This window comes from Diceros bicornis, chromosome 13, assembly GCF_020826845.1.
Source record: "Diceros bicornis minor isolate mBicDic1 chromosome 13, mDicBic1.mat.cur, whole genome shotgun sequence".
NCBI lineage: Eukaryota > Metazoa > Chordata > Mammalia > Perissodactyla > Rhinocerotidae > Diceros > Diceros bicornis.
The window spans coordinates 15,824,100-15,848,906 of record NC_080752.1 but is presented as its reverse complement, the minus strand read 5'-3'; the positions used below and the strand labels follow the sequence as shown (position 1 = coordinate 15,848,906).

Below are 24,807 nucleotides of genomic sequence, written 5' to 3'. Positions count from 1 at the left end.
GCCAGTCTTTGGATCTGAGAGCCCCTGTGGAACTTTCTGGAACATGCCAGCCCTGTGGGTCGCTGAGCCTGGAGCAGCCACCTCATGGGCAGCACTCAAGTCTGTCCAGAGAGACAGCTTCGGGGGCCTGGGAGCTGCCAGTCCCTCTCAGATCCAGGTCCCCTGCCCTTCTTGTGAAGCCTTTTCCATTCTGCACCCCAGAGAATGCCTCCTTGAAGCCTCACTGGCCCTAATGGAGCCTGGGAGGGTGACAGAGTCCTTCATGGTGGCTTCAGGGTCAGAGGCGATATCAGGGGTGGGGAGCCCTCCTGAGCCCTCTGAGGCAGTGGCTCTCAGAAGAGTGTCCCTCAGCTTTTCAGAGCTGGCCGGGGGGGCCTGATGACAGGTCAGAATTGGGGGGGCCTATGTCACTGCCTCCCTGATGTGACCCATTTCTACTCACACGCTTTGCCCAGTGTCCCTGTTGCCCACAAGCTCAAACCTGAGTCCAAATTGGCATCAGAAGAGGCAACTTGCCTGGACTAACGAGCTGCTTGATTAGTCCTGTGGTGCCAGACTTGAGTCAAGTCCTGGTTCCTCCTCAGATTTGCTGTGTGCCCTTGGGCAGTCACTTCCGCTCTCTGAGCTTTGGTTCTCTGCCTTTACAAGAAACATATGTAAATAGCCTGGCCCCTACTCCCTGACACTACCTCAGTTATCTAAGTGTTACCCCCCCAGGGCTGTGGGGGGTTGGGGGTTCCTCTGGACACCCCAAAGAAAGGGCTAGGGTTCAAGTCCCACTCACCGTGTGACCTCAGATGATTGTTCCGGCTCTTTGTGCCTCAGTTTCCTCATGTCAAAAGAAAGTTGTCATGACTACCCTCCCTTCCTTGTTTTGGAGATGCTCAGATGGGATTGCAAATGTGAAGCAAGGGGAGGTAATGGAAGGGGCTGCGATCAGATGAGATGTGTGTGCAGGAACGGAAGGTGGAGTCTTACGGCCTCGTGGGTGCAGGATGGCATTCTCTGCACTGAGAGGCGGCCCTTGCAGGGGGTCCCTCTGGCCATCCTCCCCGTCACCCACCCTGCTCCAGCCACGCTGGCCTCCTTGCTCTACCTCTTTTCCTGCCTCAGGGCCTTTGCACTGGCTGTTCCCCCTACTTGGGATTCTCTGTCCCCAGAGCTTAGTGTGCCTGTCTCCTTCTCATCCTTGAGGTCTCAGCTCAAATGCCCCCTCTTGAGAGAGCCTTTCCCTGGCCACCCCTTCCCCACCGCACTGCTCCCTCACATCACAGGACCACGTGCTTTCTCCCATAGCACTCCCATGGTCTGATGTTATCTTAGCTTACTTCTTTGGTATCTGTGCCACCCCACTTGCACGAGATGCACAAGGGCAGAGACCATATGTGTCACCATGGTGTCACCAGCAGCTGGCATGGTGCCCCACATCTTGTAGGCAGTTAACATTGGATGGGTGATGGATGGGTGAGTGTGTGGATGGGTGGATCACAGTTGGATGGGGAGGTGGTGGATGGACAGGAAAAGGCTGCCTTATGTCAGGAGGGGTGGGACACCATCTCAGCAGGTGTGTAAGCCAAAGGGAGTGGTCCCTGGCAGGGGGGCCATGGAGTGGCTTCCTATCCTAGGAGAGGGTTGGATGAGGTAACCCCACGAGTCCCTCCAGCCCTGGCTGCGCTTTCCTGGTGACCCTAGATCAGAAGCACAGCCTGTGTTCACCAAGGCTTCCAGGGGTGGGGTCGGCTGCGGTGGCCAGACCAGCCTGTGTGGGCCAGTGGGGTGGGGCGAGGTGTCTTAAGAAAGGCAGAGAAGCTTGGTGGTACCCCTGCTCGGGCTGTGGACTCAGCTCTAATACCAGCTCTGTGTTGACTTGGTTTGGTCCTGCCTCTAGTTGAGGGCTTGGACAAGTTACTTATTACTTCTAAGCTCAGTCTCTTTGTGTGTAAAAAGGGGATAACACTAGTACCTACCCCCAGGGTTGTTAAATGTTTAAAAGGGCTGATTAAATAAATGGGAGTCTTTCTTTTCTGTACCAAGGTAGTCCGTCTCTGCCTGCCCAAGTCCCTCCTCCAGGGTTGATGATAAAATAAAAGTAGAAAGTCTCATAGAAATGGTCTCACGCGAGGCTGTGGTCCGTGGTCCAGCCAGAACCTCCTCCAGCCTTTGGCTTCCGAGCGGGATGGAGGGGGCCTGGGGAGCCATCCCTGGGAATGAGCCGAGCTGGCTGAGAGAATGGAGGCAGAGGGGGAATGTTTCTATTAGGCCACGGGAATGTTTGCTTTTCTTCTCCAAGAACTGGTTGTGGTCATGTAAATCACCCTGGAGGAAAATCAGAGGGTCCCCAAACGCATCTGTTGGTTTTTATAAAAAAAGAAAGACAAAGACAACAATCTTTGTGGTCGGCTTAAAAGTATTTTAATCATCAATGAACAAGGGAAGAATAACCCCCGGAGCAGGCGGGAATGTGGCCAGGGGACCTGAGAAGGAAGGCTCCGTGGAGGCTGCCGTCCGCCCGCCACCTGGGCCCCGCTGTGCAGAGCCAGCCCGTGCACGGTGCCTGCACGTGGGCTCCCAGGGACCTGCCTGGTCCCACTCCCATGGGGTGCGATCTCCACTCATAGAAGTTGAAGCTTGGGGTGTGTGGTGAGGCCTGGGGGGCCGTAGGGGAGAGTCTAGGGGGGTTCCGTCTTTGGGCATGTGCAGGAGTCTGAGAGAGTGTGTACGTGTGTGGTTCACTATACCTGGGTGTGTGTTAAGCGTTGGGATTAGGAGAGAATGAGTGTGTATATTTGTGTGATTAGATCTGTGTAGGTATGTGGGAGTTGTTTGTAGCATAACTGGAACATGTATGACTACAGAGAAAATGTTTGGGATTGTGACTGGGGTGTGTGTGGGGTTTGGTGTGGGGTGAGGGTGTCTATGCAGTTAAGTACATATATTTTGAGGATGTGGTTGGGGAGTGTATGGTGGAGACAGACGTATACCCATTGCACACCCCCTGTTCCCCTACACATCAACACCCAGAGCATACCCAGACACCCCCAATACCTCACCGAGACACACGTCCAACGCTCAGCACATACTCCCATAGCACACTCTCAAACACACATCTCCAACAGATCTGCATATATGTGCATGTGGTTGGGTTGAGTGAGTGTGTGTGTGTGTGTGTATATGTTGGAGTATGAGTTTGAGTTTGAGTTTGGGGAGTGTCGTATGGTCATGGCATGCGCTTGTATTGGGGGAGAGTGGTTTGAGAGTGTGGTTGAGTGTTTGTTGTTCATGCCATGTGTGTGTGTTGCATTGGGTGTTGATTGTATGTTGGGGTGTGTGTGATCAAGGCATGCATGTGTTTGGAGGAGTGTGCTGGAGAATCTGTTTTCTGTATGTACATGTGTATTGGGTGTGGGAATGTATGTTGGCGTTGGATCTGTGTGTGTGTGTGTAGGTGTGCGTGTGTGTTGGGTGTAGGGTGTTGGAGTAGAGCTCACTCTGGCTGGGAGAGATGAGTCTTCTGGCCTCACCCAGGCTGTGATTTGAACCCAGGAGCCTATAGCCCCAATTCCTTCCTCCTCAAGTTGAGGACCGTGTGAGGTGTTGGAGGGGGCATCTGGGAAAATTTCTTGGAGGGAGTGAGGTTGAGCAGGGCTTGGAGTGGTGAAGAGAGCACTGGAGTCGAAGGACATTCCAGGTAGAGGGACCAGGAGGCAGGGGATGGCCCAGTGCGTCCGGGGAAGGCAGTGGGCGTGGAGTGGAGCGTAGGTGAGGGAGGGCAGAAGGAAGGGGGCCTGGGCCATGACATGGGGACTCAGAATGTCAGGCCAAGGAGCAGAGACCTCATTTTGCGGGCGGCGGGAGGCGGAGATGGAAGAGGCTAGACTGCAGAGCTCACAGGTGGCCCTAGGAGGGGCAGTATTACCAACAGTGCTCTCTAAGTACTCATAGGGTCCCCGAGAAAGGCAGCCCCTTCATGAGGCTTCGCGTTGGTCCCCCAGGGCTCTGAGCTGCCTGGGGTAGAGCGACCGTTGGACCCAGCAGCCGGGGAAGCCGTAAGGTAGAGGGTGTTTCCCCATTTGACAGATGAGAACCCGGGACGGGAGGGAGGAGCGGCCTGAGGCTTGGGCCTCGCTGGAGGCTGAGGGTCCCCTCCTGGACCCGGCGTCTCCCGCCGTCCGTGAGAGGCCTGCGTGCGGGCCCGGGTGCTGAGTGCAGGTACCGCAGTTCCCGGAGCGCGGCCTCGTCCCGTCCCCAGGCTTCACTGCAACCCTGAGAGAGGCGGGTGTTTTGAATTTCTTTGTGTGAACGTGACGTAATCATATGCTAGAAATTTTGCGAAACCAAAAAGAGAGAGTGACAGCTCCAAACCACTCTGCGGAATGTTTCCTTCTTCCCGTCAGGTGTGACGTGGTGCTAGCACAGTGTCGGGCACACAGTAAGTGCTCCACAAGGGTGACTTCAAGTTCACGGTGGGATTGTGGAGAGAAGGGTCCCAGTCCCAGGCCAGCCCTCATCTCGGGTGAGCTGTTCACCTCTCTGTGCCTCCCGTTCCCAGTGGAGTTGTGGAGAGGATTATTAACAATAATTAGCACTGATAAATTTAGCATTATGGCTGAGAAATCTCCCGTGATTCCATGGCACATCATAGCCATCGTTTTTCAGGACAGGATAATAGTCCATCACGTGGCTCGTGGTGTAGTTTACTCAGCTTTGCTTGCACGGTTGGATATCTAGATTGTTCCTGATCTTCCACTATATTCCTATTTCATAGCAAGAATATTCATTATCTTCTTGCGAAAAGCTTGTCTGATCTCCAGCCTGGGTGGGTGCCCTGAACCGAGAGGTCAAAGGGCACTTGGAACCTGGCTCCGTGTGAGTCCGAGTTCATTCTACTCATGGTCACATCTGACCCTCCAAACCCTGGGGGCAAGACGTTCTCCTCTGGGCCCGCTGTTCCCCCAGCACTGCCTCCTGCCTCCTTCCTTCCCGGGCCTACTGCAGAGAAGGGCCAGGGATGCTCACTTGCTAATGTGTTAATGGGCTCGGTTCCCTCTGGTGCCGATGGCTGAAAACATCATCGTCCGTGATTTGCAGTGGGTGGGTTCCTGAGCCAAAGTCTGGAATCTTCCGGGAGAAAAGTCCTTTTCCACACAACTGGAGCATGCATGGCTGTGAGGAATCTGAAACCTTCCTGAATGAAATCAAACCCAGATCCCCTGAGGCTGGCAAAGGAGACAGAAAATCTTGTGAGGTGGGCTCAACCTCGTGGCCCCGGCTCCAGTCAGAAGTGTTGTGTCCACTTTGAGGGGTCTCTGGCCAGTCTGCCCCATATCAGCCCTAGGAGGCTCCATGACTGTCCCTTAATGCCCTAGAGCTCCCACTCGGCCACTTCCCAGATGGGTGACCTGAGCAGGGTACTGCTCTCTGACTCTGTTTACTCATCTGTAATATGGGGATGGTAATAACAACAACAACAACAACAATAATAATACCTACCTTGTGGAGTTTGTTATGGGGATTAAAACACTGATTACATGTAAAGCACTTGAAACAGGGCCCAGCACATAGTCAACTCTCAATAAATGCTAGCTGGTGTTGTTTTAGCTCAAAAATGCCTTTACTTTTGCAATCACATTTCTGATAAGGAACTTGTACCCTGAATATATTAAGAACTCTTACAATTCAATAATAAAAAAGATAAATAACCCAATTTAAAAATGGGCAAGGGACTTGAATAGACGTTTCTGCAAAGAAGATATACACATGGCCAAAGCATATGAGAAGATATTCAGCATCATTAGCCATCAGGGAAATGCAAATCAGAACCATAAGGAGATACCACTTCATACCCGCTAGGATGGTTTGAATAAAAAAATGGATAATAACAAGTGTTGGGGAGGGCATGGAGAAATTGGAACGCTCATACACGATGATGGAAATGTAGAATGGTGCCCCTGCTTTGGAAAATAGTTTGGCAGTTCCACAAACAAATATAGAACTACCATATGATCTAGCAGTTCCGCTCCCAGGTATATACCCAAAACAAGAGAAACCATATGTCCGTACAAAATCTTGTACACAAATGCTCATAGCAGCATTATCCATAATAGAAAAAAAGTGGAAACAATCCAGATGTCCATCAACTGATGAATGGATAAATAAAATGTTTACATCGATACAGTGGAATATTATTTAACCATAAAAAAGAATGCAGTAATGACACATGCTACAGCAGGGACGACCCTTGAAATCGTTGTGCTAAGTGAAAGAAGCCAGTCATGCCAGGTGCAGCATGCCAGAGCCAGAAGGGACCTGTAGGATCATCTTCAGGCTTCTCTTCTGTATTTTACAGATGGGGAAACTGAGGCCCAGAGAGGCGAGGTGGTATAGTGGAAAAGAAGAAGTACATTGGAGTCAGACAGGCTTGCATTCAGGTCCCAGTCAGCCAGGACTTCTGGGGTGGCCTTGAGCAAGAGTCATCTTTAAAATGTGGAGTTGTTGAGAAGGTAGAGCAATCAGACCCAGGGCCCAGTGAGAGCTTTGCAGCTGGAAGGGAGAGATTCAGCCCGCGTTCAGCAGAAACTGTCCCCATGCAAAGAACTGATAGGAGAGGCCGGCCAGCAGGGAGGAGTTAGAGAAGCAGGAGGATTCTGTCCTTGAGTTTTTAAAAATAAATATTTGTAGAAGTTTGATATGCTTATTGCAGAAAACATGGAAAGCACAATAAGCATAGATTTATAAGAAAACAAAAGTCTTCTCTGCTGCCCCCTCCCAAAGAGAGCCTCACGTTGGACCTCTCTGGGCGGCTCCTGGCTCCTTGAGTAAGACAGGAATGAACTTTGTGAACCATATTTCTGGTGAGAAATTACCATCATTCTGCCTGGTAACCCCTGCAGCCTGAGCTTGGCTTGGCACGACGGGAGAGGCAGAGAAATAGAATTTGTCAGAGCCGGTCTGAGCCCAGTTCACCAAGTTTGTATTCCAGAATGTGCAGTTGTTCCAAAGATGATGAAAACCCACTGTGGTGTGTGCAGTTAGCAAACGCGTTTTAAAGCCGGGCCCTCATGGTTCCAGGCTTGAGTGGGCCTGAAGGACCCGCCGGAGAGCTCTGGCTGTTGGTGAAGTTCTCGGGGGTGGATTTTGCTGGAGTCAGCATCTGAGAAATGCACCTTACAGAGATAAGGTGTATTTCCATCCATTAGAGGCAGGAACAGGTGGTGAAAACGGAGTAGAGCTCAGGACCCAGGAGTCAAGAGCTAGTCTTGTGAGGAGGCAGGAGGAGATGGCCCTGCTGCCCCTTTTCTAGGTGTGAGGAGGAGAATGCCCCCGAGGCCAAAGGTCAGGGAGCACTGGGCTGGGAGTCTGGAGACCTGACTCCCTGTCTTGGCATCCCTGCTGTCTCTTCGTCCCCAGCCTCAGTGTCCCCATCTGTAAAATGGGCAGACTTCCTTTAACCACCCTTCCGACTCAGACCTTCTGTGATTTTAGAAGAAAAGAGCCTTTCTCCTTACCCTAGGGTTGGATGGAACACGGGTGGCCAACTCTGGCTGAGTAGATTGTTCCAGTCAGCAAACGTGCCCTGAGCCCCAACGGTGTGTCCAATCCATTGCTGGGCCCTGGAGTGAGAGGCCAGGTGGAAGACCAGCACCGACCCGTGTCTGACTCACAGCCCCAGCTGGCGGGAGAGGGAGACACAGAGGCTGACAGTTACAATCCTGAGTCCTAGGAGCTGTGATGAGGGAAGGACAGGGCTGTGGGACCCCAGAGGAACCCAGCCCTGATAGTAGGGGAGTCAAGGAAGGCTCCCTGCAAGAGGTGGCGTATGAGCTGAAGCTTGGAGGATGAGCAGGATTTCGCCAGGTGAAGTGGCAGGAGAAGGGCACTCCAGGTAGAAAGTGGCGGGAGCAGAGGCACACCGGTGTAGGCCTTGTGGACTGGACACCCGTCCCTGGCGTGTTATTGCTGGGTGGAGCCCTGTCTCAACCTCAGAGGTGGTGGGCCCTGCCGTCTCTTATCTCATTTGGCCCTTACAATAAACCTACAGGAAGGAGTGTTGACTCTGTTTTCCAGAAGACAAGTCTGGACCAGAGAGGCTAAGTAACATGCCTGAGGACACAAGCCAGTAAGCCCCAGAGCTGGCACTTCACCCCAGGCCTGCGTAATCCAAAGCCCACACGCTGTCCAGCTGGCTCAGAGACGTGTCTCCAAACATTCGGCTGAGGCTGTAGAGATGGGTGTTGAAGGACAGCCCTGCACTCACGGCTGCTGCTGGGGAATGAAACGCAGCCTCGCCCACCCCTGTCCAGGCTTGTGGCTCAGACTCGCCTGCGTCCTCTGCCCTCAGAGTGAGCCCGTCAGTCACCACTGTTGAATTAAACTGGCCACTCTGTCTCCTGAGACTCCTGGGTCATCGCTGGCCACCGCGTGTGAAATGGCTCGGTGACGTCCCCCTGTGAGGAGGCATCCGTATCCCTCGGTGCATCCGAGGGGGTGGGCCTTGGGTTCCCTGGCGCAGGCACACAGCTGTCACCGTCGGGGGCTTCATCCCCAGCAGTTCTGAAGGTTGGGCACCATCCATGTCTTCCTTGATCCTCAGATCACCTCTGGAGCTCATCGTGTTGTCCCCATATATTTATGTGGAAACAGTTCCGAGGGAAGTCCTTTGCCCACGTCACATAGGACGGAAACAGGTGTCAGGTCCACACCTGACTCAGGTCTTTCTGGCTCCACATGGAGGGTGGGAGCATCCCCAGGTCTGTTACACGGGACAACACCCCCAAAGCCACATGCAGAACTGAGGAGGAAGTCCAGTTCTGCAGCCTCCCTCGAGGGTCTGTGAAGTCTGCACTGCCCACTGTGCTCTTTCCTAAACCTCGACAGAACAGAGGGGTATAAGAAAGAAAGCAAAAGGTATAATGTGCCAAGAAGTAGAAAGTAGAGGGTGAAGTATAAAGAAAGGAAAAGTAACCCCTAACTACAGCACTCAGCAGTAACCACTGTTTAGCATTTGAGAGTGCTTTTCCAGACTTTTCTCTGCGTATATTATAATTATACTCTTGACTAGCATGGAATCATGCTAATTTGCATACTAATTCACTGTTTGATGACTTGCTTTCTTCGCTACAGTGTTCTGGACATCTAGCTGTGCGCACTCAGCTGAGGGAGTGATGCGTGAGGAAGTGGATGAATGGTAGTGAATGACTGAGTGAGCTCTCAGGCTGTCTGAGCTCTGCCCGAACTGCCTCCCGGAGCAGAGAGCCTTTGTCTCTGTCCTGTCACTGCCTCCCCGTCCTCTGTAGCCTCAGACCTTGGTTTCTCCATCTGCACAGGGCTCGCGCGTGGCAATGGGGGCTGTTAGAGCAGTGTCTGATGCTGACTCTCCATAGCCCAGGGAGGGTAACGCTCTGCTGTCGTTTACCAGCCTTGTAATGCCAACAAAGGTGCCTAACCCGAGAGGTTAGGTGGTCTGCGCCAGTCACGGGGTTGGAGGGGAGTCCAGATTTGAACTCAGGCTGGATGACTCCAGAGCATTCTATACCCCAGAACGAGCATGTGGGAGCAGGAAGAGCCTCCTGTGAATCCGGGGGGGCAGGGAAGCCAGCCCTCTTTAGGCTGCTGCGATGTCCCCACCTGTAACATGAGGGTCTCCGAGGGCCGGCCCATGCTGACACTGTGTGAGTCTCGGGTCCCCACGCAATCCGGCCCAGCCACCCTGCTTATACTCCTGGGCCGGGGGGGACCCGGAGAGGAGTCTGGCCGAGGACCTGCCCCAGAGCCCAGAGCCTCTGCAGAGAAGCCACCATCGGAGCTGAGCCCAGTGCCTGAGGGAATTCCAGGCTGAGGGAACAGCATATGCGAAAGCACAGAGGTATGAAGTTCTGAGAGCCCAAGTAGTCAGTGTAACCAGAGACTAGAGAGGGAGAAGAGAGATTGGGGAACCAGCCACAGCTGGAAGGCCCACTGATTCAGATGGTGGGAGGCTGGGAACGCCAGGCTGAGGGCCTTGGGTTGAATCTTGAAGGCAGTAGGGAGCCATCGATGAGTTTTACTAATGGTGAGGGTGGGCTTGTAGTTTAGAAATCTCTCTGGCTGCAAGGTAGATGGTAGATTTTAGGGCCGTGGCGAGGGTGGAGACAGGGAGGCCAGAAAGGAGAGTGGCAGGATGGGCATGTAAGTGGCGCTGCCCTGGGGAGGGAGCAGTCAGAAGGTCCCACCCGGGCTCCTAACTTGCTTCCCCCAGGATGGAGCGTGGACTCATCTCTCAGGCCTCAGCCCCCACTGGCAGCCCAAGGGCCTGGCCGGGCCCAAGTGCAAGGCTGCAATTTATTTTCTGTAAATTACTGGTGCCCAAGTCATAGCTGAGCGGTTCCGCACAATGGCATCCTTCTCTTTTTGTCCTCCTGAATTTTAGAAGCCAAAGCTACATGTTTTAATTTTACATTATTCCTGACATAATGCTAACGAGTTCCAGGTGCCCTGTAGTCACAACGCAGCTCTGCGGGGCCAGCATCTGGGCAGGGCCCTGCTCCCCAGAACGCCCCTCCTGCCGCCCCCTGGTTCCCAGCGAAGTGCCTCTCCGCGTGTTTCTCCTTAAGGACGCCTTCCCGCTGGATCGTGTGTTTACAGTCTTTTTCGGTTTACTTGGTGCTCCTTTCGTGTGGTGACCACAGGGTGTTTCTCCCTTGCCCAAGGGACGGAAGGTTCCCGTGAGAGCGTGACCACCTGCCTGGCCCAGCAGAAGGCACGCTTCACTCTCAGACCCTTGGGGTATCCCAGGTGAGGGGTGGGACGCCTGCCTCCGACTCTTCCAGAATTTTCCAACTTGTGTTGGGCCGAACAGCTGGAGAATTTGGATTTTAAGGAAGATAAATGCTCTCAGGGAATCTGAAAAACAGTGTGGTGGCTATTCTTGCTAGCATTGTTGTTTTCTGGTGACGTGAAACATTTAATTGTTTGTTTTGAGTCATTTCTTTCCCGTGGCCTCGTGTTCCCTCAATCTGTAGCCCACTCTGCCTTTTGCCGAAGGTGACGTTAAGGACAGAGTTCGGTCTTGATGCTGCGCTTCTCCTCTGGCGCCCTGAGCCCAGGCTCCCTGGGAGCCTCTGTTCCTCGTCTGTGAAAGAGGACAGTCCGGCCCCTTCCGTGCAGGGAGCCCCGAAGGTTACCCCAGGCGGTGCACAGACGGGGGCGCCCGTCAGTGGTGGTTCTCCTCCCTTCTCCCCTTTCCACGTCCCCATGAGGAGACAGACAGCGGTCTCTATTTTATTTATGGCAGGTCTGAGCCTGAAGTCCACAGCCTTGAGTGAGAGAAACAAATGTGGCTTTAACATTTTCCTTGAATTCCCTGCCTGTTCCGAGTGCCCGTGTGCTGGGCAGCAGACCGCAGGCAGGTCCCAGACCACTGCCCGTCTTGTCTCTCGGTTGCATCTAAGTTCTGGGGTGTGGGGGGCTTACCCTGAGCCAAGGGGTCCTCAGAGTTGTTTCTCCTGCTGGCATCTGCTGAGCCGTCCAGCATCCCGCCCCTTCTTTGGCCAGAGACCAACTATCTCCTGTCCGTCTGAAAGGCTACCTCCAGGCCAGCTCAGACTCAACGTCTCCCGCATTGTGCTGGGGGCGGGGCCTCCTGAGACCCCCGGAGCCCTGCCCATAGGGGCTTGGGCCCTGCCCATGGGAAGCCCTGCTTCAGGTCTGCAAGCCATGCTGGGTGTGCTGTCACACACTCAGGGCTTGGCCCCAGGCGTGAAAGGGCAGAGCTCAGAGCCTCCCCACTTTTAGGGACCCTGCCATCCACACGTGCCCTTCTCCCCCTCCAGTGTCCGTGTCCCAGCTGGAGCACGGCTCCAGGGGCGAGAGCACGAGAGGCTTTGCTCTTCCTCCCCACAAGGCATCTCCTGGCCTTTACTAATTTGGGGGCTCCCCGCCCTGCCCCACACATCCCTCAAGGCTTTTATGTTTGCTGCTTGGTTCTTTCGTTCCTTAACAGTTATTCACGAAAGCCCACTCGGTGCCAGGCCCTGTGTTGTGTGCTCTCAGATGGGTTTGTGGTAGAAAAATCGTTTGCGGTAGTAACTGTGCGTGACTCATCTGTCTCCAGAGTTCTTTCCATTCAGCCCCGAGGCCTGGGATTTTGAAACCCACAAGCCAGGAGCTCACTGCTGTCTGCTCTGCTTTCCGCTGAGTTATCTCCCTGGGGCACTGGGGTAGAGGCTCCGTGCTGCTCTACATATACCCATTTGACGGATGAAGCTGAGGCCCAGCAGGGAAAGGGGCTTTCCTGGGACACCTGGCCCAGGGGGCTCCTCTGTGGCTGAACCAGCCAGGTGTCTGGTTTATAGCCGGATGTCACTTGCTCAGTGGGGCACTTGGGGGCAGGGAGGGCGTTGGCAGCAGCTCCCAACTGCTGAGAAGCCCCAGCGTGAGCCCCTGAGCCCCAGTCCTGCCTCTCGAGGGATTGCTGTGATGCTCATGGGACCGGGGAAGAGCGATGTTCTGCAGACTGAGGCCCTTGGCCACCAGAAAGTTTTGCCCCTGTCTCCTCCCGGCTTCTCATGCCCCCATGGGTTGGATTTCATTCAGTTTTTTATTTGTGTAACTCGTTCCTAATTGCAGGTGACCTTCCTCCACTAGCTCGAGTGTGAGGGCTGGGCTGTCCCATGCCTTCCGTCCACCATTACTCAGCAGCACCATGAGTCCAGGCTCTGGGTTGGGTCAGTGGTAGGAGGTGCGACATTCAGGGTGTGGCCCTAAGTTGCCAGCTCAGGGCCAGCCCACCTTGGGCCCCTCTGTCCACCTATGGCAGGTGGCTGGGTGGGAGAGTGGTGAGGTGCTGAGGCAGGTCACCTGGCCTGCTTATCTACTGGGCCCCAGTGTGGGCCCGTTGGATGTCCCAGAAGGTAGCTTAGGAACCAGCTTGCACTCTCCAAGCAGTCCTGATAAACTGGCCGTCCCGGCTCTGTTCCTGAGCACCTGGGCGGGTCGCTCACCTCCTCCCCAGAGGGCTCTTCCCCACAATGGGCACAGCCCTTGGTGACCCCCCCCCATGACCTCCGTGGGTTCCTGCTGCCCCCGGAGCTGCACATCCTGTTAGTCTGGCCCCACCCCACCCTGCCCACCACAGGCCCAGGTCCGAGGTGGGGGACAGAGCCTCCCGGGACGTCCTGGTGGCATCTGAGCCCCAGGAGCACACTGGGCGGGTTGCTCCCACCCACCCACGACCTCCAACGGGAACTTTGTGTTATTACATTTGTGTTGATTCCTGGGCCCAGACGTGAGGTTTTCTTTCAGGTGGTGGGTGGAATGTCGGATCTCTTTCCTCCCCAGGATGCTGTGGGTCGTGCAGGGCTGGGGATTAATGCAGCTGCCACCTGTGCCCCCCTGGTGCACGTGCACTCCATGCCCCACCCATCCTGGGCAGGCGGCCCTGGGGTAATTAAACTAGGGAAGGCAGGTGACTGGTTTAAGGTCACACGGCAACCTGTGACAGAGCCAGGGCTGGAATCAGGTCTTCAGACCCTGATGTTTCACATCGTGTACCTGTCCCCTGCCGTTTCTTCTTGGAATTCAGGAGAGGAGCCGAAAAGAGGACTCACATTTACTGAGCACCTGTCCTGTGCCCAGTACCAAGGCCACACTCTGATGTCCATAATAGGCGTTGGAGGCCAGGAATGTCACCCCATTTTGTGGTGAGAACACTGAGGCTCACAGGGGCCAGGAAAAAGAGGAATGGGCCCTGAGCCCAGGGCTGTGCTGGTGGTGGGGAGAGAGACCAGGGGGTGGGCTTGTCTGGGGGAGGGTTGATGTTGGAGGCTGGAGAGGACCCTTTTGTTTGTCATGACCCCTCTCCCTCCTCCTCCCTAAGGAGTGCTCCCCACCTCACCCCGGCTCTGTGGTCGGACGGTGTCCCTGTCTAGAAAGGTGTCTCCTCAGCAAATGGGACCAGGTGCCTCTGCTTCGAGGTTGGCTATGGGGATGGGTGGGCTGCCGTGTGGTTCTTCCGCCTGTGCCTGCCTCCTCCGCCTGTGCCTGCCTCCCCTCCCGGGGGCAAGAGGCCTGGCCGGGCACCAGACAAGGCCCCAGGGACTGTGTGGTGTCTGCACAGAGGGTGAGCAGTGAGAGATGGGCAGTCCTGGCCTCGGCACCAGGGTGGCGGCCAGGCAGAACAAGGTCCCCGGAGCTCAGAAAACGGCGGGAACGGGGAGGATTAGGGAAGGCGTGGGGTGGGGGGATCCTGAGGCTTGAGCCAAGTCCGGAAGCACAGGGAGGACTCGACAGGCAAATAGAGGGGCCTTGTGAGCAGAGGACACAACGTGGGCAAAGGCAGGAAGGTACGGCCTGTGGCTGGAGCATGGGGGGGGGTGGGCATTGGGCTAGAGGTCAGGGGGCCACAGGGTGTTCTTGGCCTAGTCTCGGGGTTCTCTCGGGCCATGAGTGCCCTCCTCAAAGCCACGCCAGTCCAGCTGCCATGGCAAAGTCGGGAGGTACAGGGGGCCCTGCAGCCTCGATGCCATCTCCCGGGAATAGCCTGGAGCACGGAGAGGGGCACGTGGGAGCGTGAATGTCCACGGGTCCAGCTGTGTTTGGTGTCAAGGCGTTGGTGTGAGGGCATGTCTTACCTGCTGACCTTCTGGAAGCCTTTTCTGGATGTTGTCTCTGGGTGAGTGTCTTCTCCCTGAGCACACAAACCACCGTGAGGCCATCCTATGCTGAGTTGTGGGCCAGTTCCTGCGTGGGCTGTGCTGTGCGTGGGCTGTTTGTCAGTGTGTCTGGGGTCCAGGAATTTGTATGTTTGTGCCTGTGGTGTCCTGGGGTCTACGTGTGAGCGTGTGTGTGCTGGCCTGTGTGTTTGTGACATGAGCCGTGTGTGTGTGTGTGTGTGTGTGTGTGTGAATCAGTGCTGTGTGTTGGTATCCTGGGGCTGTGTCTTTGACTGGCTGGTGGGGGGGGACGGTGTCAGTGTGCGCGTGTCTGCTTTTCCAGGTCTGTGGCTGGGGGGGTGTGTGTGTGTGTGTGTCACCATGCTGTGCAGTCTGCTTTCTGCTGGGCCTTGGCCGCTAGCCGAGCCTCTCTCCACACCTCGGACGACGTCCGGCCACAGCTCAGCACAGGGGCTCCCCTGAGTCCCGCCTGTCTCCTTGGTGAGCAGACTCAGCACGCCCTGCACCTCCCACTTTGGGGACCTCTACACACCTCTGGTAGGGTGGCCTGGCCTCTTGGCCCTCGCTGCCTGGGAACAGGCACCCATTTCTTGCCCAGACAGGGACTTGCTGCTGGAGAAGGGCCCAGCCCAGAGCCTTCAGTGCAGTCCTGGTGAGGAGGGGACGAGGGGTCTGCAGCCCCCACCTCACCAGCCTTGGAAACCTCCTCCCAAGGGCAGGCACAACCTGACCCCTGGCCCAGTCTCCCTTTGTCCTTTATGTGCCCCGCCCCTCCCTGGGCCTGCCAGCCTCTCTAGATGGTTATGACAGCCTGGAGAGCTGAGCAGATGCGAAGTGATCCCCACGCTGGCCTCGGATCTCATGGCACCCATCAGTCACAGCTGCCTAGGACAGGAGCATCGCCCAGGCACAGAGGGGTGCTGGGGCCAACCCAGGCTCCATCCCTCGAGCTCTGGAACACTGACACATAAACTCCCTGGGCCTTAGTTTCTGTCTCTGTAACAACTGAGGTTGCAGTACCGGCCTAACGGGGCTAAGGAGATGGTGTTAGGGAGAGGTCGGCTGAGTCCCAGGTACGTGGTAAATGGGATCGCTGCTGTCATGGTCATACATCTGCCCGTTCATTCATTTCCTCAGACGGCACTGCATGCCCAAAGCCAGGCCAGACCCTCACGGGCCTCACAGAGCAGAGTCTAGGCCGGCGCCCTCTGGCCTCACCTCCCAGGACTCTCTCCACATCTGTCCCTCCCCGTCTTGCCTCAACCTCCCTCCAAGGAGCGGCGAAGCACCTCGTGGAAACTCCATGGGAGCTCATAGGACAGTCACCTTAGGGCCAGAGTCCCCCTCCCAGGGTGCGGGGTAAGCCGTGGACCTCGGCTCCTGGCTGGCCTTTCAAGCTGGCCAAACACAGAATTATTTGACGTCTTAGAGAAGGATCTGGCACCGTGCAGTTCTCCCATCCAGATCATTGTTGTAAAGTCAGTTAAAAGTTTGTACAAAAATGAGAAGTTGATCCCCGAATGGCCTGCCAGACTGTTGTAACCCAATATATTTTACCCTTAAACAAGAAATGTGTTTGTTTAGAAGCAAGTCACTGGCAGATGCCAAAACTGGAGGCATTTCCTCCCCCGGCCCCGCCTGTGCCCTGCTCCCCCAACCCCCTCCCTACCCATTGTGTCCAGATCCTTAGGCAGAGCCTGAGAACCAGCCTTCCCTCCTCTGCGGGCCGTGTCAGCTGCAGGGAGGAAACTTGACGTTCATTAGACACCCACTCTGTGCCCAGTTCCTATGCTGGGCATGTCCTTTTGTTTACTTCTGACAGCCTCTTGTGGTGGCCCCATTTTAGAGAGAAGAAAAATGAGAACAGAGATGGGATGCGACTTGCCTGGGTTTGTGGCTGTCACTGATGGAGCCCTGGCATAAACATCTGTCTGCATGACTTCGTGGCCTTTGGCTTGTGGCACAGTGTCCACAGGGCCCTCGACCCTTCCCCAGGGGCCAGAAGGAGAGCACGGTCACGGTCACACCAACTGGCACCATGCTGGGGCTTCCGTGAATGATCTCACTTAGCCCTTCTACAGATGAGGGAGAGGCTCAGAGAGGGCAACTTGCTGAGTAGGGTGAGCCCAGCCCTGCAGATTCTGACGTCTGCCCAGTGCCCTCCCCTCCCCCCACCAGAGCTTGCAGGTTCCCGGGTTTTGGCCCAGAGGGGCAGAAGGTGTCCCCTCCCCAGCTCCCAGGATGGCTCCCTCTGTCTTTCATCTCCTGCCCCTGGTCCTCTGAGCTGCACGCAGCGGTAAGGGATTGCAGTGGACTTTTTTCAATTAGATGCTGATTTTCCCCGGCCTGTTACTATAAAACTCCAGATGGTCTAGGGCTTCACGGTTCCCGGGGTATTTTCCCCCGTTATTTTAATCTTCTTTTGTAACACGCCCCACATGTGGGAACGGGGCCTTTCAAGACTCCGCGCTCTGTACATCAGCCGGGGCTCGCCCTTCTCTGCTGTGCCGCCTCGGATTTCCTTTTTGTGTGGTGGCATCTCCCCTCTCAGAGGGGCCGGGAAGAAGGGCGTCCTTTCCTGGCACCGGCTCTGCATCCAGGGCTGGGCCCGGCCTTTGCCTGGGCATGGAACCCAGGATGTGGGCCCAGTGGGAAATCCCTGTAATAGCTGCTGAGTGCCAGCCCATTTTTGGTGCTTTATGTAGGGATCCCTAAGGCAGTGGCAGAGGGGCTAGGGCCCCTATAGACAGACTTGCACATCAGCCAGACTTGAGATCATATCCCAGCTCTGCCACTTACTGGCTGTGTGACCTGGAGCCAGTGATGTCACCTTTCTGAGCCTCAGTTTCCCCATCTGCAGAGTGGGGCTAGGAAGGAGCCTCACCAACAGGGCACGTTGTCATGATTAAATGAAACAGCACGTGAAGCACTCACAGCACCCAGCCCATGGTAGGCGTCTGAGAGGGTGTCACCTTGTCACTTACATCATTCTGAATTCACCCTAGTTCTGTCTTAAGGCATATTTTAATGTTTATGCACTTTAAGGTAAATAAGAAAAAGCTAACACCCATTTTTCCATTTTTCTAGACTGTTTGATGTCCCTTCTGTTCCTTCTCCCCTCTTGCGTACCCTCTACCCACGGTAGCCACCCTCTCTGTTGCCCATGGCATGTGAGCCTTTGTTTCTGGCCAGATAAATCTGTTGTGTTTGGTTATTTGAGCTGGTGTGTTTCAAATTTACCTGAACAAGAGGTGCCTGTGTAATTCTCTAGGTGGACACAGTTGGCATCAGGGCCCTGGGCCCCAGGATGCTGCATGCACCTGTGAAGGTGCACCCCCGACTGTGTGCCCAGGTGTGCCAGAGTGATGCCCCGTTTACAGATGAGGACTCTGGGCTCCAACAAGTGAAATGAACTTGCCCAAGGTCATCCATCAGGAAGTGTGGATTCACACCCAGGCTGCTCTGATGCTGAAACACAATGGTGTGGGGGTGGGAGGGGAGGCGCAGACACCACCAAGCCATCACCAGGGGCCAGGTCACCTCTGCCAGAATGCCTGGCGAGGATTTGGACTTGCCGAAGCACTGGGGAGCCATGCAGGGGTTAAGCAGGGAGGGCCTCGGACAGACCTGTAGCTGAAGTTTTCCTTCTAGATACTGGATATCGTGTGGGAATGAGTTGGGAGGGGAGGGGCGGGAGGCAGGATGGCGGCAGGCGCAGTCACCTGGGTGAGCAATGCTGGGGGTGTGGACCAGGGCAGTGGAGCAGTAAAAAAGAGAAGATGTAATGTTTAAGAGGTGGCATTTCCCTGGCTTGGTGGCCGGTTGGATGCAGGGGCCAGGGAGAGGGAACAGGTTCCTGGCTCAAGCATCCAAGTAGAAGGTAGGAGGTCAGAGGCTGGGGAGTCCAGCCAGCAGGAGTGGCACCAGAGTCCCCAAGTGAAGAGCCTCGTGCACCCCATTTGCTGGGCCACATCAGTGATTGCACTGGGTGGTTTCTGTGGAGTCTTTTGGGATCAAAAAAAATCCCCAAACTCATCTGCTCCAGAATGAATCACCACCCCATGGGTTTGATTGAAGGAGCCCCCAAAACTCCCATTTCTACTTCCACGTTTCCTTCCCCTGCTCCCCTTCATTCTGACTCAGCAGGTCCCTCGCTGTCTCCAGAATATGCACCACCCCTCCCAGTCTCTCTGTGCCCTCCACCCTGTCTGTCCAAACCCTGCCTAGGCATCAAGGCCCAGCTCCCCCCAGAAGGCTCTAGCAACCCCCTGGCCTCCCCCACTGGAAGCCCGTGAGACCAGCCCCTTCTTAGAGCTGACTACCTTCTCTTTTGTTTGGTGTTATGAGTCTTTTGTGGTCTTTGTTGCCCTAAAATCCTAGCTCGCAGCACGCTGCCAGGCACACGGGGCAGCTGAGCAAGGCAAGAAGACATGAATCAATGTGCCAGAGACAAGAGAGTGCACGAGCGAATCCAGGAAGTGAGTGGCTGGAAGGATGGGCGGATGCCTGAAGAGTGATGGGGATGAGTGAGCAGTGACGGGAGTGTGTAATAAGATTGGGGTGGATGGATCGGGGTGCACGAGTGACTCTCAGAGCTGTGGGGTTTGTCTGACATTGCTGCCTTGTGTTGAAGATTGATGGGTCACTTCTTTCTAGAAGAGACAGCAGTTCTGACTGACTTAGCCCAGGCTCAGTGCCCTCTGGCATAGTAGGGGCAATTCCCCCTCCTTGCCCCCTTGCAATGGGGGCAGTGGGATGTCCCAGGAGGTCTGCTCCTCAGGGTTATACACCTGGACATGACAGCAGGGAGGAAAGGGCCTGTCCAGGGCAAAATTTAGCCTAGAACCTCAGGGGACTGGGGTGTTGGGGGAGGAATGTCAGGAAGGCCCCACCCCAGTGTGTACCCCCTGGGTGCAGACCCCAGGAAAGCATCATTACACCCTTGGGTCACAGTGGCATTGCCTTAGGGCCCATCTTCCTCCTCCCTTAGGGAAACCGAGGCCCAAAACCGGGGATGTGCTATCAGCTCCATTTCTGCTCCAACAAGACCCATGTTTCCATTCTGGCAGCATCTGTACCCCCACAACACAACAGTGGTGGGGCACCTCTCCCTGCTGCCCCAACCCCCACACGGCCAGTCCCACCCCAAAAGCCTGCCTCACTCTCGTTGGAGGCTGCTCCTAGTACCCAAAGGGTGCCCCACAGCTTGGCATGGAAAGGAGTTTGGGCCAGACCAGTGGCCAAGACTGTCAACGAGGGTGTCCTGTTCTTTGCTTCTGGGACCAGTGAAGCCTGACCCCACTGGGGTCCTCTCTGAGGGCAAGGCAGGAACAGCCCCCGGAAGAGTGGTCACATTTACAGAGTGTGTCCTGTGTACCGTACAGATGTGCACACTGCCCCACCCTCACAACAAGCCTGTGAGCTGCTTACTCTCGTCTTCATTTACAGAGAAAGAAACTGAGGCACAGAGAGCGTTCTGACTCGCCAAGATCACAGGGCTGTCTGCTTTCCAGGTCTGGACCCTTGCCCCAGACTGACACACCAGACCGTGGAGGCCCTCGAATGCCGGGCTAAGGGGCCTGACCAGACGTCAGCAGGCACGCTGAGCCCTGGAGGGTCCTGAGCAAGGGCGACTTGGTTAGATTCACAGTTTAGAACTAGACTCGTAAAGCTTTAAAGCTGGAGGGGCTTGGAGGCTGTCTGGGGAAGCTGCCAGCTGTAAGGTAACAGGGGCTCGTGGGAAACTCAGATGTGCATGCCCAGATTTAGGATCCCAGACCAGGCCTTTCCACCACCATGTGAGCCCTGCCAGGTCCCCAGGGTGCCTGCTCGTTAGAGGTGGAGCCAGGACAGCCCTGGGCTAACTCTGCATCGCAGGAGGCACCAGAGCCCCTGCCCCTCCAGCGTGTTCCCCAGTCCCCATCCTGCTCCAGGCCCCATGCCCAGGCTGACATCTGAGCCAAGGCTTGAGAGCCAGGGTGTGCTGAGAAGGTCAGTCCAGATACCAGGCTGGAGGAGGAGGATGGGGAGTGAGGTAAGGGGTTGAGGAGTGAGAAGTGGAAACAGGACATGGGGGGACGTGGGAGCCCACCATGCCCAGCGGGACATCACAGACTCACACACACACACATGCCCCCTTCCGACTCTGCAGAGGGGCAGCAGGCCTGGGAGTTGCCACCTAGGCACAAGGCCACTCCGCTACTTACCTACTCTGTGACTTTAAATGACAGCTACAGTGATGATACTGGGCGTGAACCTGGTACCAAGATAAGCACTTACTGTGCAGTATTTCATTTAATCCTCCCTACAACCACCCTCCATGGTTGGTAGAACTCACCCCATTTTACAGATGAGGAAACTGAGGCTCAAAGAGGGGAAAGGACTCACCTTGGATCACTCAGTATGTGGAGTGGCCGAGACGCAAGCCTGGTTGTCCACACCGGAGTCTGTGTCGTAACCACTAGGCTGGTTCCCCTAAGCCTCGGCTCCTGGCCGTGGGAGAGGAGTATTGGCCCCAAGGGCTGTGGAGGGGACACATCAATCACACTAGTGACAGCAGCAGGCCCAGCAGAGTGCACGCACATGGGTGCTGAACCCACAAGCGTTCCCGTCCTCCTCTCTCTGCCTCTGTTAGCCCACCTGCGCGGTTGCAGAATAGGGGCCCGCGAGGACCTTGGCAGGCAGCTGCAAGCAGGGCCCACGCACCTCTAGGCCCAGCATTTCTGGGATGTGGCCCTGATGGGGGCGTTGCTCTGCCAGGGGTAGCTGCAGCATCCTCATCGCAGACCAGTCCTGGGGGGCAGCACCGCTTCTGCACCTGCTGCTACCTCTGGTTCCACTAGAGGGTCGACCCCTCCATCAGGGCGCCCTGACCAGCTGCTCGTTCGTTGTACCCCAGCCTGTGACTCGGCTCTGGGAAGTTCCGAGGGGCGGAGGCAGGACAAGGCTGGGCCGTTGGACATGGGCGTGGCATGGGCATAGGGCACACGCACAGGTATCGGGGTGCCTTGATGGACTCTGGAGGGGAGGGGATGCACTCACAGGGGTGCATGCACTCCCCGGCCGGGGAACGCCTGTTCTTACCCCCATTGGATCACGGTTTCTAACCCACCCTTTGCACCAGCCCTGCCTCAGGGAAGTCCCAGACCCTCAGCTTGGAGGCATAAAGAGAAGGCAGCGGGTGTGCAGGAAAACCTCCTAACCCGCAGCTCAGGGTGAGCCAGGGAGGGCCAGGAGGCTGGGGAAGGCCTCTCAGAGGAGGCAGTGCTTGAGCACCGTGAGTAGATGTCGCTACATGAGCGAAGGAGGGAAAGGCATTCCAGGCAAAGGGAACAGCTCAAGCAGAGGCCTGGGGGCATGCAAGTTCCTGACACATTCAGAGCCAATCCCTCCCATGGGCTACTCTGCATCACTTTGGGGGTCTGCAGACGGAGAGGCGCAGGGGCTGCCTCAGGAGACCGTGAACACCAAGCTGCAGATCCTGGACTTTTGAAAAATATATGAGTTAAATTGTCAGCGAGCTGGAAGGGAGGGTGTCCCAGGAGGAGCACAGCCTGAACAAAGACAGGGGTGGGGGCAACTGTGCAGAGACGGAGGGCTGGCCAGGCAGACCCTGTGGGAGAGATGATATACCGGCCTCCAGAGTCCGTGGACTCTCCCAACGTCAGGAAAATCACGCAGCATGTGAGGAGTTACTGCCGCTCCGCCTCAGAGGCCTCCCTCCCAGTGGAACAAAGGGACCAGCCGGTGCTAGAGGCGGCCCGCTCTCCAGCCGCGGCTCCTCCGCTCACTTCGGGGTGAACCTGGCACAAGGCCATTGCAGGAGAGCAAGGGGGTGGCTTGTGGCCTATTTATTCCCCAAATAGGATTCCCCTGGTTTTGATGCACGGAAAAGGCACATCTGGAAGTAGGAAGCGGAACAGCCTCTGAAACCCAGTTGTGGGCGGCTCACCTTGGACCAGCCCTAGCGGTGCGCGGCCCACAGTTGTGGCCAGGCCTTCGATGGGAGGCGTGGAGGGAGCTCACCCCAGACTAGTGGCTGTCTCTGGGTCCTTGTCCTCACATCTGTCCTGGCCTGGGCATGAAACAAATGGCTTGGGAGAAGGAGCTGGCCTCCTCTGGTCTCTTCCTCCTCCAAGGTCACCTTCCCCTGTCCACCTGCCCCAGGAAGACAGCAGGCACAGAGAGCCACCTGGGCTTTGGCGCAGACGTGGCCTGTGTCCTGTCGTTGCCGTGTCACAGCCCTGTGATCACCACACGAAGCCTCTGTCTCTGAGGTGGGCACGTTGAGGCCACACCCTTCGCGTGTTGTTTGGTTAAATACCCAGCACTGTGCCTGGACAGACAGACGGCGCAGGTGCGGTCTGTGCTGGTTCCTCTTCCCACCCATGGTGTGCACTGCAGGAACGCCGGCCTGGCTGGACGGGCAGACAGTGGGAGAAGCAGGAGGGAGCATCCAGTCACACTAGGGGACCAGGCCAGGCACATTCGAGCTGGGCTTTGAAGGCTGAGGGGGGATTGGATGGTTAGGAGAGAGGACATTCCTTGCTGAGCAACTTGTGTGAGCAAAGGCTTGAAATTGCCTGGTGGACCCCTGCTGCTGCGACCATGGGGTGGGAGTCAGGGGGCCGGCGGGAAGGTGTGGAGGGCACAGGGGCTTGAATGCCAGGCTTGCGGGGCTTTAGGCAGACAGCAGCAGGGTCCCATAGGGTCGCTGTGAGGAGAGGAGGGAGGGAGGAGGGAGGGGATTCGGGGAAAGAGGGGAGCTGGGCCGAGGCTGCCGAGATGGGGCAGCCGGGGGCCGCAGGAGGAGGGCACTGCGTGTGTTGCTCTCTGTCCAGTCCCGCCCCTGACCAGGGCATCATCTGTCTGTGCTGCACCCACGGCATGCCCACTGCCCAGCACAGGGCCTGGTATGTGGTGGGCATTGGACAGCCAAACAGCCAAATGATAAATCAAAGACACAGGGTTTACAAATGTGGTTGTTATTCTGACAGCAACCGGCACTCATGCTGTGCTCCAGATGGACAAAGCCCCTTGACAGTCAGTGTCCTACCCCTTGGGGCCCTGGTATCAGCCCTGAGTGGTGGCCTCAGAGTCTCAAGCTTGTAGGCAAGGGAATAAGGCACAGGGAGGTGAAGGGCGCTGCCATCCTGTCCATCCAGGGCCACGTCGTTTCCAGATGCCATTTGGGGGTTGGGGGGATCCTTCCAGACCCAGGGATGGAAAGACCACTTTCTTCTCCAGCCCTGGTGGCCATTTCTAAGTCAGGGGTGTATTTTTTCTGGATCCCCAGGGCTTCCCTGATTAGAGTCTGGGTCCTGGGCACTTCATGGGGAGCTGAACCAGGGCGCCTGGAGGCCTCAGGCAGGACCGGGGGGCAGAGGATGCTGGGGGCCGTTTCCAGGCTGAGTGGTGGGCCCTCCCGGGACTGCCAAGCGCCCCTCACCCGCGTCTCCCACAGTTTGAAGGCTGCAGCAAGGCCTTCTCGCGGCTGGAGAACCTCAAGATCCACCTGCGGAGCCACACAGGCGAGAAGCCGTACCTGTGCCAGCACCCCGGCTGTCAGAAGGCCTTCAGCAATTCCAGCGACCGCGCCAAACACCAGCGCACCCACCTCGACACGGTAGGCCCACGGCGGAGGCCGAGGCGGGACAGGGTGGAGGACGCACACACTGCCCCGCTTGTTTGATGCAGGTGGGGGCCAGCATCCACGCCAAAACCCTGCCTTTGTCTTGAGCCCTGTTCACATTTGTGGCAGGAAGACTGTTGGGGAAAGGGGGAATCCTGTCATTATAGGATGTTTAGAGGTATCCCTGGCCTCTCTCCACTAGACAGATAGGAGCAATTTCTCTTCTCCCAGTTGTAACAACCAAAAGTGTCTCTCAGCATTGCCAGATGTCCTGGGGAGGGGGTAGTAAACTCTCCCCCAACTGAGAACCACTGTTTTAGCCCGTAGGTACCGGCCCAGGGTGTCCTTGCATAGCCCCCATGGAACAAATGGGCTTCCCATCCCCTGTCCTCTCCCCAGGCCTGTCAGCCACCCCCAGAGCAGGGCCCCCTGCTCTTCCCACCTCACCTCCTCCAGGGAGACAGGCCAGAGGCTCTCCAGGGCCGTTCTTTGTCCCCTGGGCACAGTGGGCGAGGAGTTGGTGTGGGC

The 24,807-nt window shown here is 56.3% G+C and overlaps 1 protein-coding gene across 3 annotated transcripts in view; it reads left to right on the top strand.

Annotated features, from left to right (window-relative positions):
• Positions 1–24,807, top strand: part of GLIS1 (GLIS family zinc finger 1) — a 215,470-nt gene that overhangs the window by 169,242 nt on the left and 21,421 nt on the right. For all 3 annotated transcript variants that reach the window (XM_058551987.1, XM_058551985.1, XM_058551986.1), the window contains one exon: positions 24,112–24,273. In XM_058551987.1, the coding sequence (XP_058407970.1) occupies positions 24,112–24,273 (162 nt within the window). The remainder of the gene's footprint in view (positions 1–24,111; positions 24,274–24,807) is intronic.